The 15,109-nt window shown below is 43.0% G+C and overlaps 1 protein-coding gene and 1 long non-coding RNA gene across 2 annotated transcripts; both read right to left on the minus strand.

Moving 5' to 3' along the window:
- Window positions 1-1,738: 1,738 nt before the first annotated feature.
- LOC108169555 (uncharacterized) lies at window positions 1,739-3,687 on the minus strand. The gene is made up of 2 exons (XR_011576604.1): window positions 3,303-3,687; window positions 1,739-1,948 (listed from the first exon to the last, which is right to left on the minus strand). It is a non-coding gene; the product is annotated as an uncharacterized lncRNA (long non-coding RNA).
- A 1,811-nt stretch (window positions 3,688-5,498) lies between these two features.
- Window positions 5,499-6,439, minus strand: LOC103401076 (uncharacterized). Its single transcript, XM_070812756.1, has 3 exons — window positions 6,208-6,439; window positions 6,027-6,111; window positions 5,499-5,766 (listed from the first exon to the last, which is right to left on the minus strand). The coding sequence occupies exons 1-3, from the start codon at window positions 6,437-6,439 to the stop codon at window positions 5,499-5,501; spliced, it is 585 nt and encodes a 194-aa protein (XP_070668857.1).
- Window positions 6,440-15,109: the final 8,670 nt, after the last annotated feature.

Genomic DNA, 15,109 nt, shown 5'->3' on the forward strand with positions numbered 1-15,109 from the left:
TACGACCGTATAATGAATGAATCAAATTGACAAAGTTTGTCAAGGCAAAATAATGTATTATGTGCCTTTTTGTGAATAAATGATTTAATCTGTTGTGTGATAAATGACATGTTGTATAAGTGACATAGTTTAAAGGCAATCATAATATTCTAGGCCATGAATAAATATTGCACATGTACTTGGGTTAAATATATGTCACAGGGTAATAAATAATATATATATATATATATATATATATTATATTTTCATTCAAGTCGTTGATATCCAATTTGATCAGATGAGGTGATAAAATAATTATATAATGTAAATGGTGTGGTGGGTGTACAGACTTTGCCACGTTTTATGGTAGTGATCTTATAATGATCAAAGTAATGATAAGCATCACAAACAATAATAATTATAACATAGTAAAAGTAAGAATCTAAGGCAATGTGACCCGACATAATAAGTACATAAGTGTAATCATGTAACTTTATTATAATGGTAATGGTGCACATAACTAATATATATATAAATATAATAAGCACATAAGTGTAATCATGTAACTTTATTATGATGGCAATGGGGCACATAACTAATATACATAATAAGCACATAAGTGTAACCATGTAACTTTATTATAATGGCAATGGGGCACATAATATATATATTAGTGAAGACAAGCAAACGTTGTAAAGCGTAAGCACACTGCAAAAGAAATGCTCATTGTAAAGCAAACGCTGTCATTGGAATTCCAATAATGATGTGAAGATGTGATGGTGTGGTTTCCAGCAACAATGTCACTATAAAATAATAATGAAATAATAAACTAGTTAATGATTTTGCAGAAAACTTATCATCTTCGTTGCTTTTCCTGTGGCTTTCTCAGAAAAGCCATTTCTCCTTCATGATGAAAGTTTCATCATTTCATGATCGTGGGACCATTGAGCCAAAGCTCTCCCGTCACATTCGTCACCATATCCAGTAGTTGGTTTCCACTGATAAGAGTTGTGATCATCCCAGGCATGCTGTTTGTTGTAGATGATGGTAGCATCGAGACTTCTGGCTGGGTTGATGCCAGTTCCGATGATGGGGATGGTGGCCAAGTGCACCAAGAACAGCTATCTGAATTGGGAAAAGGCTCGATATGCCATGGTTCTCAAGGCTATCAAGAAGCCGCACCATATTTCTTTAACGGTCATTTCAACAGTGTCATCTCCAAAAGCTGCACCATATTATTCTAAATGCTCATATCTTCGCTGCTAAATTCTGATCTTTCCAAAAAACATGCAGCAAATTCCAATGAATGTTGCACAATAGCAACAATTACCGCATCCGCTTGCTCCACAGACAGAGATCGAGATAAGGAAGCGACGGCGTAGGAAATCGAATACACAGCTTGAATTTGAGAATCGGCCCATGATTAGAGCCCTAGCTTGCCGTCTCCAGCGGACTCAGTGCCATGTTTTAGAATCGGGAGAAGGTTCTCGAGTCCTGGTCTAATCGAGTCGGGGAATGAGCGCAACCTCTGCAAGAGATCAGTGGACGAGATGGGCTTGCCGTCGGAGTAGATAGACTCGACAAGTCTGGCGAAGGTCTCGGCCATGGCGAGCGAGACGATCGAGTGCGAGGTTGACACGCCCCGATCCCGATGTCCTCGTGACATCGGGATGATCACGTGCTGGCCGACACCCAAAGGGTGACGAAAGCCATTAATTTAAGTAAAAACTCATAAATAAGCTAAAACAGGCAGCAAGACTAGCCACAATAATACTACCAAATCAACTTCTAATTAACAACATTAGGATCCACGCAAAATGTCAGAGCATACGTCTATTACAGAGTACAAACAGAATATAAGATAGAGATGTGCTATATTACAAAAGATGTCGAAGCAGAAGAAGTATAGCACTGGATCACTGGTAGGGAAAGGCCTCGTAGCTTATATCGTAATCCTCGTTCGTAGGTCCTGAAGGGGGCGCAAAACAAACATGAGTGGACCAATTTGATATAAATATAATAAAACAGTTATCAACATACTAACCCCCAGGTTTTATGAAAACATATATATCATGATCAAAATAGATTTTCCGAAACCTAGCATGCCGTGCAATATCTCAAATTCATAACTTGTATAAGTAATAAACACTAGTGAATTGTCCGATAACCTGCAGGCCCCATGCCGGCTCCCCGTCTCTGAACAGACAATCAGAGGAAAATACACTACAGGCCCCATGCCGGCTCCCCGTCTCTGTGCTAAATAGCCAGAGGAAACACACTCCAGGCCCTATGCCAACACCAAACCGTCGCCCGGGACGGACCGGAATCTATCCCTACGTCCCGTAGCGGAAAGGACCACTAGGTAAGTACAAAACCATTGAGCATAACATATTGAAAAACAACTTCGTAGTATAAAGTCATCCATCATCTATACTACAAAGAGGTGTTCTAAACATGTTCTAATATCATATCGTCATCCATCGGATATTCTATAAGAACATGGGTTATAGGAAAAATAGTAATAATTCAATCTAGCCTCAGTAAGCATATATCTCATAAAGTACTTCGTAAAACATAAATATTAAATCATGCTTTTCATGTATGCATTTCTATTGTTAAAACATGATTTTGAAGGGGTCCACTCACCGTACACCGACGGTGCAAAGCTATACCAAGAAGGTATAACAGAATCACCGTTAATAATTGCACCTATTCACATAAAGGAGTACCTTTGGTCAAACTCTATTCAAACGATTGAATTTGGGAAAACGGACTTCAAAAACGGGTCCAGGACGTCGAAATTAGCCTAGGAGAGGTCCTGAACGAAACCCCGAAAAGTCAACTCAAAAAGTCAACGTTGACCGTTGACCGGTCAAAGTCAAAGTCAACGTCAAAGTCAACTCAACGTTGACCGTTGACCAAGTCAACAGTCAACTGGTCAGAGGTCAAAGTCCACTGGGCTTTGAATTTGGGTTGGGCCGAAAGGCCTTAAGGGTTTTGGGTTGAAAACCCAACTCAGATTGGCCCAAGGCCTAATCTGCTTGGGCTACACACACGGGCCTAATGCCCTAAACATAACCGGCCCAAGGGCCTTAATCTATAACAGAAATTAATTTAAACAATTAAAAGGAAATGGGTTGGATTGGGCTGGCCTCACCACACGGGCCTAAGGCCCGCCTGCTATTCGAAACCGGCCTGGGAGGCCTGGCCTCACCGGAGCACCACCACCGGAGCTTCACAGCTCCGGCCAACTACCACACACCATCCTAAAGTCCGATCTAGGTACCAAAACGAAGAGCAAGACGAAGGGAGTGTTTTTATACCTTCCTTTCGTCGTGGAACGACCGGAGATGGCCGGAAAAAGCCCCGACACCCTCGGGATCGCCGGAGTTGGGTGTGCTTACACCCGGCTTCGATTCGTCCTAAAAACCTCGAAAAATCACAAAATAACCTCCATTAAAACTCATTCACCAGATCTTAGGACGAAAAAGTGAAGGTTTGGAGCTTACCCAACCGGGAAAAATAAAGGTTTCGCCGGAGTTCCTCTCCGGTTTCTGGGCTCGCAGCACGGGACAGAGGGAGAGAGAAGAAGGAGATGGGTCTTCTTCGCGCGGGGGAGACGGGTGCGTGCGTGCGGGTTGCTGCAGAGAAGAGAGATGAGGGAGCTATGAGAGAGAGAGACGAGAGAAAGAGATAGAGTCGAGAGGGACAGAGAGACAGACAGAAGAAAGAAAAGAAAACAGAAAAAGAAGAAGAAGAAAGAAGGAGTCACGGGGGGGGGGACAGAGAGAGAAGACAGGGAAATTGCTAGGGAGCTGCCACGTGGCAGTTTGAAAAGAAAGAAGGATCCAAAACTTAGATCCTTATAGGGTAGTCCAAAAAGGGTAAAATTGATAGATTTATAATATTTAGGGAATATTACACACATATAATTTATAAGTGGGGGCGGGTGTTACAGAGGTTCAGTGCATCGGAGAGAGCCTGAAACTAGATATTTGAGTCCGAATCCAGATTCGAAAACCTCTTCCGGATCGTCGATGCAGTTGTTGATGATGGCGGATAAGTGGATCGCGTGAATGTGAGATCAGGAGACTTGGTGTGCAGCCCTCCTGCTAAACCAAACTCTTCGTTGTCCATCAGGAGCTCATCAAATTGGAAAGCTGTTGCTACTGTAATACAGAGCACGACAGAGATTACGAAGATCAACCGCTAGTGAGACGACTGAGAGCAGGAGAGAGAGAGCGCCCTCAAGTTTCAGTTGAAGTCCGCGACTTTTGTGAAGATCTTGTAGGGTGGCTCTTTAGTCATCCTGAGGATCCTATGCAGGATGATGATAAACTGGCTCGAGCACTTGCTCTTTCACTGGGAGATTCATCAAATGCGTCTAAAGCAAAGAATGTTGAAAAATCTGTTGATGTGCTGGCAAAAGAGGGTTGCGTAGATTCACGGTGGAGGTTGTGAAAGTTTCACGATGGTGAGATGAAAAATTGAGAGAGAACCGACATAGCTTTTCGTGTCGTTTCCCACAGACGGCGCCAAATGTTGATGCACAAAACCAGAGGTCTTGGAACAACGTAAATCCGACCATGAATATGTAAATAATGTAAATAACACAAGATGAAAATGTTGATGCACAAAACCGGAGGTCTTGGAACAACGTAAATCCGACCGTGAATCTGCAAATAATGTAAATAACACAAGATGTATCGTGGTTCACCCCAAGGTTTGGGCTACGTCCACACTGATTGTATTTCTCTGACTGTATGTATGGATTACAAGGGTGAGGGAGAGTCCCCCCAGAGAAAGAGAATGTTGTTGTGTTTGTGAGGGTATTGCCCTCTGTTGGGTTCACTCTCCCCTTTTGTGAGGGGGGAGGAGTCCCCTTTTATAGAATAAGGGGCTCATCCTTTTACATAATTATGGGCTGGGTAATGAGGCCCAAATGTTGAGGCTCAATGTGTCAAGGTCTGAGGCCTAATATGTGTGGTACCAACACTACAGATTGAGGCCATTGAATTAACTTTCTCTTTAATTAGCAGGACAAGCTATGAGAATTAATGTTCTTAAGAAGGTACTAATTCCATGGGTAATTATTACTTTTTTTAATTAGATACTTGGATTTAGTGTTTCATTGACTAAATTACATAATGGATGAAGAAAGAATACGAAATTGCATACGCAAAGTCAATAGTGAAAACCAAAAAGTGATGAAGATTAATTTCTCGTTTTAAGATAGTTTAAGGGTTTGTTTTGGTTGTTGTGAGAAACCCTAATATTAAGGGTATATTAGTACTTTTACATCAAGTTTTTTTTTATAATTATCATAAAATTAAAATAGTGGATATAATTCTATATAGAATCTAAAATTTGGTTATTTTTCCAAATTTCCCAATAATGGAGCCTGCTCACGTACCTTAGCTTTTCGTATACCCTGCGCCGCACCACAAGCGCACGTTAATACAAATGACAGGAAGAATGCTTGCTTGCGCCTTTTCTGTTCAAGTAAATCAATCAATTATTTACTCGTTGGTGAAAAAGAAGCGGCCGAAGGTGGTGAGAAAGAGGCGGGCCTGGAGGCTGAGGTGGAGGAAATACACGGCTTCGAGATTCTGGCGGACGTCGATCGAGATGGCATCGTAGATTGATCGGACGGCTAAGATTCCGGGGAAGTTCTTGCACCTTTGAGCTCCGGTGTGCACGTATAGCGCATCAAACGACTTTTTCTCGATCTCTATAAATATTCTCTCCTTCAAATACTTCCACAGAGCATAACCCTCACAATTCGAGCTAAATAATACAAAAATAAAAAAGTAAAAATAAGATAAAAACTAAAATAAATTAAGGATAAATTGTTGATCACGAAGAATAATTAAGGATATGTTTGGGGATAATCTTTTGAAGTGGTGCTTTGAAATTGACAGAAAACGTTATAGGTCACAAAAGTACTTTTTGGAGAAATACTGGCTTCTTCAAAAAGCACTTCCAGGATCGCTTGGTAGACCTCAGCATGGTTCGAAGAAGTCGCAACTAGCATTTGCTTGGTAGACCTCCTAGATATAGCGGTGTCTCCAAGGATAAAGACACAACCTGTTTGAGAACGTGCCCTATGTGAGTTAAACATATATCCAGCATCTGCGTAACCAATAAGGCAAGAATCAATCCGAGGAACATAGGGGGCGGTAACACTAAGAGATTCGTGGGTATAGAACAAGCCCAAATCGGTTGTACCTTTGAGGTAGCGGAAAATGTCTTTAACACCATTCCAGTGCATGGGTGTGGGCGCATTGCTATGTCTTGCCAAAAGATTAACAGCGAATGAGATGTCAGGTCTAGTGCACTGAGCCAAGTACAATAAAGCCTCAATTGCACTTAGGTAAGGAATTTCGGGTTCCAAAATCTCTTCCTCGTCCTCATTTGGATGGAAGGGATCTTGTTTAGCATCTAGAGTCCGAATGACCATGGGTGTACTCGAAGGCTTCGCTTTATCCTCATTAAAACGACGCATCACATTTTTGGTGTAGTTCGATTGACGCACCCAAACACCCGTAAACTCGAGACGTTAGGCTCGTACTGTAACGATGAATGTGGTTGAGTAGTGGTGGGCCTCAGGCGGACCAACATAGCTGCGTGCAATATTGCATTACCCAGGTAGATACTGGCAGTTTGGTTTGCATAACCAAAGTCCGAGCGATCAATTGAAGGTGCTTTATGAAAGCTTTTGCCTGGCCATTTTGGGTGTGAACATGGGATACATGATGTTCCACATCAATCCCTACTGACATGCAATAATCGGCAAAAGTTTATGACGTAAACTCTCCAGCGTTATCCAGTCGAATCGACTTAATCGGATAATCAGGGTGGTGAGCCCTTAGCTTAATGATTTGAGCTACGAGTTTAGCAAACACAGCGTAACCTGTGGACAACAGACAAACATGTGACCATCATGTTGATGCGTCAACCAACACCATAAAATATTGAAATGGTCAACAGGTTGGTTGGATAGGTCCACAAATGTCCATTTGAATCCTCTGAAAAAATTTAAGAGGGTTGTGAATAATCTTTGTATATAAGGGTTGAGTATTCAACTTCTCTAAAGAACACGCTTTGTATGGCGAGAGTCCAACATAAAGATGTAACTTATGCCTGTGTGAAGATTTAAGGATATGACGCATCATGTCACGTCCAAGATGTCCTAAACGGTCATGCCAAAGCAACAAAGTGTCCTAGAACTCAAGCATAAGGCCAGCCACACTATGGGCGTCTATGTCGCGAATGGTTGTGATGTACAAACCATTCGGTAGACGTTCGAACTTCTCATGAATACACTTCTGGTCATATTCATATAAAGTGATACAAAGAAATTCAGAACCATTATCTTCAGTGGTTTCAATATGATATTTATTATCTCGAATATCTCTAAAACTCAGCAACATTCTTTCGGAACATGGAGAATAGAGTCCCTCCTTAATGGTCAAAATTGTACCATTAGACAACATGATACGTGTCTTTCCGTCTCCTTCAATCAGGTTGGATGGGCTTGAGAGAGTTGTCAAATGAGCTTTCTTGCGTATCAAGGTAGTAAAATAGTGTTGTTCACACAATATGGTGTGCATGGTTGCACTATATGCCAAACAACTAACTTCCCCACTAGACATACCTAGAAATAAATTGATTGAATTGGTCACATGCATAAATATAAGTCCATTCATTCAATTAAGTAATTCGAGAAAATAATATCCATTCAAATAACAATCCATAATTCAAAACAAACCAAAACCAAACAAATTATTCCAAATACTTGGAAAAAATTGTTCAAAATCAAACCATAAACCTAGAAAAATAGGGGGTAGGGTCGGCCACTCATAATGGGTTCGGCCACTAGGGATAAACACCTTAAAAAAACATGTCTAATTTATTCATCCATAGGCGCTGACGCCTCCTGAAAATCCAATATCTCCATTGATGTAGTTGCATCTTCCAGATGATCCACATGTGTAAAGTTAGACTCATGACGGGGATGGTACTTGGTAATAGCCTTAGGGGAAGCTTGGCATATGCGTGACCAATGATCCATTGATCCACAACGATAGCACATGTCCAGTTCAGTAAAAACGGCCTGAACGGGAGCTTTGCCCTTGTTTTTGAAGTTTGGGGCTTTAAGGGTGAGTGGTGGACGATGCTGGGTCACATTTATTCCCTTAGGTGCGACACCTTGTTAACCTTGGGCCCTTGGTGGGGCTTGCAGCCCATTGCCACGGCCACGACGATTCTTTCGTCATTTATGGCTCCTAAAATGTGTCGCATGCGCTTCTGGAGCGATGTTCGAGCCAGTGGGTCGAGATTGATGATTCTTCATCAAAAGCTGGTTATGCTTTTTAGCGATAAGTAAAATAGAGATCAAATATGAAAACTTGGTGAATTTATGTGCCTTATATTGTTGCTGCAGGACAATATTAGTGGCATGGAAGGTCGAATAGGTCTTCTCTAGGAGATCTGATTCGGTTAGTTCCATTTTGCAGAATTTCAATAGTGAGCGGATTCGACAAATTTCAAAGTTGTATTCTGTAGACATCGAAATTTCGGTGAAATAAATGTTGATCAATAATTAAAATTTCAACGTTCACGTGTCACATAAATTGTACACATAGCAAGTGACTTAACGAAAAATCGAGAATCATCAGAAAAGTCATCAAACAGGACATGTGTCAACACTTGGCAGAAACGATTTATTTCATCTGAATAATATATTCAAAATTAGGCTTTGGAAAATTCTATAAATAGAAGCCATTTCATTCATTTTAGGGGGGAATTCAGAACCAAGGGAATTGATAATCAATTCATAACCCATTCACCTCACACCAAAACCTTGAAGCTTTGAAACTCCAAAGCTCCCAAGCAAATCCAGAAAGATCAAGAAAGCTCTCTTCGTTTTTCGTCAACCCAACCTTCAAGATCAAGCCCCAACGACCCTTTGAAGGAACTTCCACCAATTCAAGATCAAGCCCTGATGACCCTTGAAGAAAGTGTTCATCGTTCATCATTCGTTCATCCTAAGATTAAGCCCCAACGACCCTTTGGATCAACAACATCAACAAATCCACACATCCAACCATTCTTCAAGATAAAGCCCAAAAGCCCTTGAAGATCTATTCATCAACTATTCATCAAGATCAAGCCCCAAAGGCCCTTGAAGATCCATTCATCAACAGTTCTTCAAGATCAAGCCCAAAAGCTCTTGAAGATCCATCCATCAACTGTTCATCAAGATCAAGCCCCAAAGGCCCTTGAAGATCCGTTCATCAACAGTTCTTCAAGATCAAGCCCAAAAGCCCTTGAAGATCCATCCATCAACTGTTCATCAAGATCAAGCCTCAAAAGCCCCTTGAAGATCCGTTCATCAACAGTTTTTCAAGAACAAGCCCAAAACCCCTTGAAGATCCGTTCATCCATCAACCTTTCAAGATCAAGCCCAAAAAGGCCCCTTGAAGAAACTTCCAACCATTCATCCAAGATCAAGCCTCAACGGCCCTTGGTTCAGCATCACAATCCACAAATCAACACCTTACGGAGATCAAATCAGAGGATCAAGTTATAAAGAGATTGTAACCCCTAAATCATTAATATAAATATTATTTTGTACACATTTGTTCTTGTCTCGTTCATTTCAGGAATTTCTGTGTTTACAAATTTGGCACGCTTAGTGGGACAATCTCTACCTCTCATCTTTTTGTCCGTTCAAGGAATCCAAACACACCTCAAAGTCAATGGCATTAAGCAAGAGACAAGTTGTTCTTTCAACACCAAGAGAAGGATCCTGAGCATTGCTGCCGTGAACGGACAATCCATTGGCGCCACAACCGCTCCTCAACATGCCATTTCAAAGTTGGTGCTGCTAAAGGAGCAAGGAGAGCATCAAAAGCGTGAGTCCGTCATCAACCTGACCTCGCTGGGGGCACCGAATCATGCTGCTGAGGTACATAAGATGACATCCCAAAGCAGCCAACGACGTTCTTCGTTAGCATCCTGGATGTCTAAAGGAAAGTCACGTATATTGGTTGCACAAGTCATGACCATCGGCGTTACCTCTGTTGAAGAACAACTGGCTCAAATGAATGAAGCGATCGCAAGGCTAACACAGATTGTGGAAGAAAAAGACTTGCAAATCGCTGCACTCATCAGCCGACTAGAGCCACATGACGGCGAGAACTCCGACCCAGAGGATGATTCACTAAAAAGAGAAGCTGGCGAAGAAGATGAGCCTTCAGTGGAGAAAATCGATGTGAAGCCAAAGCCAGACCAAGCAGCGGCACTCATGGGATCTCTTTCTATCCAGTAGTTGTAAGAGATGATCACCAACACCATCAGGGCGCAGTACGAAGGGAGCTCACACACCTCATTGTTCTACTCAAAGCCATACTCCAATAAGATTGATGCCCTGAAGATGCTAAGGGGTTATCAACCACCAAAGTTTATGCAGTTTGATGGAAAAGGAAACCCAAAGCAGCACGTTGCACATTTCGTTAAAACTTGCAACAACACGGGAACGGAGGGAGACTACCTTGCCAAGCAGTTTGTGCGCTCGCTGAAAGGAAACGCCTTTGAGTGGTACACAGACCTAGAGCCTGAGTCCATCAACAACTGGGAGCAATTGGAAAGAGAATTCCTTAACCGCTTCTACAGCACCCGCCGCACTGTAAGCATGCTGGAGCTGACAAGTACGAAGCAATGGAAAAATGAGCCAGTCGTGGACTATATCAACCGATGATGCACTCTAAGTCTTGACTGCAAAGATAGACTTTCGGAGACCTCATCGATCGAGATGTGTGTTTAAGGCATGCAGTGGGGATTACACTACATCCTTCAAGGCATCAAACCACGGACCTTTGAGAAGTTAGCCACCTGCGCCCATGACGTGGAGTTGAGCATCGCCCATCATGAGAAGAAAGAACCGATCGTCGACTACAAGAACGATAAAGCTCTTGGGACAAATGTGGAGAAGGCTGCGTGGAAATCCACCAAGGAAGCAATGACGGTCAACACAGCTCCCGTCAAAATCTCTACACGAGGCAAGGCGATTCAAGCCGAAGCTTTTCATAATCAAGAGATGCGTAGACGTATTTTGAATGAGCTCGAGGAGAAAACTTATCCATTCCCCGACTCTGATGTGGTTGCCATGTTGAAAGACTTGCTTGACAAAAAGGTGATCGACCTACCTGAGTGCAGACGGCCGGAAAAGATGAATCATACTGATAGTCCAAGGTACTGTAAATTCCACCGTTTCATCAGTCATCCAACGGAAAAGTGCTTCGTACTGAAAGATTTCATCCTGAAGCTAGCACAACAAGGGAAAATCGAGCTTGACCTCGAAGACACGGTTGCGGCACACACTACTACTATCGTGTTTGGATCACTCGATCCTGTGCATCTCTGAAGCATGCATGACCATTCCCGTCAATGTTCAAGTCACACGGCACCTCCTACACAACCATCACCGGGGGTAAGCAACCAAGATGCATCTACTGGTGATAAGGAAGGGTGGACATCGACGACCTACAAAAAAATGAGGAAGCCAAAACCACAAGCCACAAGGCCAAAAGAGGAGCCTAAACCAGCCCCTCGAACTTCAGTCTTCGACAGGCTGAATTATTCAAAACCTAGAATTTCGACACTTGATCGCATCAGTGGTCGAGACCGAACTTCCATCTTCAAAAGGCTTGAGACGCCAACACCACAAAGATCTGTCTTTGAAAGGTTATCAAAACCCAAGAAACAAAGCGGCACAGCTAGATCTCCTCCGCAACGGTCGGCTTTGGACAGACTTGAAGAAACTAAGAAGCCTTCTAGAAATAGGAAGACAACGCCAAAGGGAGAAAAGCTCCACAATTTAGCAGGAAAAGACGATGTTCAAAGCTTGATTCCTTTAAGGATGATGCGCCAAGCAACTTTGGAAGTCAACACAAAAGGACCACTGAAGGTAAGGAGGTGCACCATCATCTACACCGGCCAATCTTCACGGCAACAAACCCAAGAGAACCGCACTGAAGAGTAGGCCCAAGAAGACAAAGAAGACGAAATCTCGGAAGAAGACGTCACTTCCGGCTCTGTGAACTTAAAATCTTCATCTCAATCGCTGGGGGCATGCTCCAAAACCATGCCAGTCAAGCTAAGTGAAGTTGAAGGATGGACTCATGTCACTCCAAAGAAACTGCACAAGAAGCATATGTCTTCTCCACAAGTGCACCAATCGGAAAGGGGGCAAAGCAGCTTTCGCCAACCTCCAAAGCGATGTGAAAGTGTTGAAGATGAGGAAATTTCGACACAAAGATCGACCATGCGCAATCTCTTCTTCCTCAGAAAATTATTCAGCTACTCGGTCAAGGCTCATTGCTATAAAGATTGCGATGAACGCCTCTCCAGGCAGCAACCATCTCTTCCATAAGTTCACCAATGGGAAAGGGGGCAAAGCAGCTCCTGTCAACCTCTAGAACAATGTGAAAGTGTTGGAGATAATGAAACTCTGACACAAAGATCATCCATCCCCATCACGATGCATGACATCTTCCCAGAAGACTTCTTCAACTACTTAGTCAAGGCTCCTTGCTATGAAGATTGCGAGGAACGACTCTCCCGGATCGCTTGACGAACCAATAAAGCTCTTCGGCTACACGAGTTTAAACTACACGACACCACGCTCCTAGTTTGCACGAGCATAAAAGGCAACACCAAAGCTCTTAGTCTGCATGAGCATAAAAGGCAACACCAAAACGCTCCTGGTTTACACGAGCATAAAAGGCAACACCAACGCTCCTGGCCCGCAAAAGCATAAACTGTGTACGACAAAATCATCATCAAAATCACCATTAAAACCATCCAAAAAAAATATCCATCGCTCATTTGAACTACGTTATGACTTGATCTTTTCATTGGAAGGGTACGTAGGCATCTCGAACATTCAACTTCGAGTTCAGTCACATCAAAATAAAGAATAAGAATTTTTTTATGTTATTACAATTTCTTTGTACAAAATTAAATTACAGTTTCTTCGAAAAAAAAATGAATACATATGTTATTATGTATTTACAAAAAAAAAAAAGAAAAAGAAATAATATATATGTATGAGTGTCTCGGCCCAGCAGTAACAAAAGGTTCAAGCCACAAGCCGCAAGCCCAATTTGGTTCTTCATATGAGAAGAAGCCCAAACCAAGACCTCTTCAAAGCTGCGGATACAATCACCGGTGCTAGCCCGAGTCCGAGCCCACAGTGAAAATGGAAGTTTTTTCAGAGGTTGTTGCCGGCAATTCCGTCGGAAACTTCAACGCCGCAATCTCCTACAGAGTTCCTCTGTCCAATCCCTGGCTCTCTGATAACTCCCGTGGCCTATACTCGACTCCAAGCTGGTCCAACCCAAAGCTTCCTCGAGTCCTACAAGCCATTGCGTGTTCAACAGCCTCAACTCGCCGTTCGATCCGCGGACCCGACCCGAAATGGAGAGAAGCACTCCGGTGAGGAAACCCTACACACCCATTGTCGATCTGCTAACCTAGTCCGAGACTTCACTCATCTTCATCTCCAGTCAGTGCGGCGGACTCTCTCCTCCTCACCAACCTCGGCGCCGACGCCATATATGACACCTGTCGCAAGTCCCTCGTCACCATAAAGCTCCTCCCTTTCCGTCTGCTATTTTCTCCCGATTTGACTCGGTCACGAAGCTCGCACTTTGATACGATCTCAAATCGATCAGCCTGGAACGCCACCGAGAATCTCTACTCATACTTCGTTCGGTTCCTGAAGGCCACAACAATTTCCTCTTCTTCTTTGAGACCACTATGCTTGCCTTTGAAAATCAACGCGGCGCCTCTCTGCGAGCTTAACATGCTCAAGAACCTTACTGGGTCTGAAATGGCTAGAGCTCTCGGTGGCTTCAATACACATGCCAGCGACATCGTCTCTGCAATCTACATCGCCGCCTACCAAAACCCAGCTCAGAATATGGAGAGATCTCACTGCACTACAATGATGGAACCCATCAACGGTAGATAAGACCGTCACGTGTCTGTCACCATACCTTCCATTGAGGTTGGTACGGTTGGGGGTGGGACACAGCTTGAATCGTTGTTAGCTTCCTTGAACCTGCTCGGAGTGAAGGGTGCTAACAGAGAGGCATCAGGATCTCAGCCATCAGCGCCGCCATCGAAGCCATCGGCTCTGGTAGCTCCACTAGGTGGTCGGGACTTACGCCAGCTCACTCGTCCTCCTCTACGAGCCTCATTTTCTTTCACCAACAAACCCAACAGCTTCCACCACAATTCGACCTCCCCATTTCTTCCACCTGCCGTGAGGTCCGCGAGCTCGACCGCGAGTCTGTACAGTACGAGACCAAACTCCAAATGCTCAAGGTCATAAGATCCATCCTCGACTCCAACGGCAACAGCAAAGTCTCCGACATCAAGGTTCTCAGCCTTCACGTCCTCCTCGTCTGCCTTGCCCCGAGCTTAACCATGCTTGAGGTACTGGACATCATGTGCCTCCTTGCTCCGCTCCCTGCAAATTCCTCTACCCATCACCCAAATTTATACATAAGAAATATATAAAAAAAAAATGAATGGTGGATCAGCACCACCGAAAGCAAAGAAAAAAAAAGTACAATAATAATGTAAAAGAGTGATGGTGCATCTGGCACCATGTGCAAAAAAAAAAAAAAAGGAAAAGAAAGGAAAATATAAAAAAAAAAATGGATGGTGCATCTGGCACCATGTGCAAAAAAGATAAAAAATAAAAAAAATGAAAAAAAAAGAAGAAAAACAAATGCATTAAGAGAAATAAAAGTCCATTTTATTTATTTTTTCTGGAAATTTTACATAAATTTGCATTATACATACCTAAAAAAAAGTCAAATCAAATTTACAAGAGAGGATCTTCAAGGATGATCAGGTGGCGCCTCATTACTCGACGGAACTCCAGGAAGAAGAGGAGCCAGAGGTTGATCATCTGGAGCTTCATTACGCGGTACAGCCCTAGAAGACGAAGACAACTGTTTTTGGAACAAACCCACAAACCTTTAATGATCAAGTAAAATCTGACCATCAGATTCCTGCATCTGGTCAATCTTCCTCTTCATGTTTGTAGCAT

The sequence above is a fragment of the Malus domestica genome, chromosome 15 (assembly GCF_042453785.1).
Source record: "Malus domestica chromosome 15, GDT2T_hap1".
Taxonomy (NCBI): domain Eukaryota; kingdom Viridiplantae; phylum Streptophyta; class Magnoliopsida; order Rosales; family Rosaceae; genus Malus; species Malus domestica.

Coding starts and splice junctions, on each gene's coding strand:
- LOC103401076 (XM_070812756.1), bottom strand. CDS start 6,439: ATGGTCATTCGGACTCTAGATGCTAAACAAGATCCCTTCCATCCAAAT. Junction 6,112..6,207: donor CATTTTCCGCTACCTCAAAG/GTACAACCGATT, acceptor TTGGTTACGCAG/ATGCTGGATATATGTTTAAC. Junction 5,767..6,026: donor GACACCGCTATATCTAGGAG/GTCTACCAAGCA, acceptor TGTATTATTTAG/CTCGAATTGTGAGGGTTATG.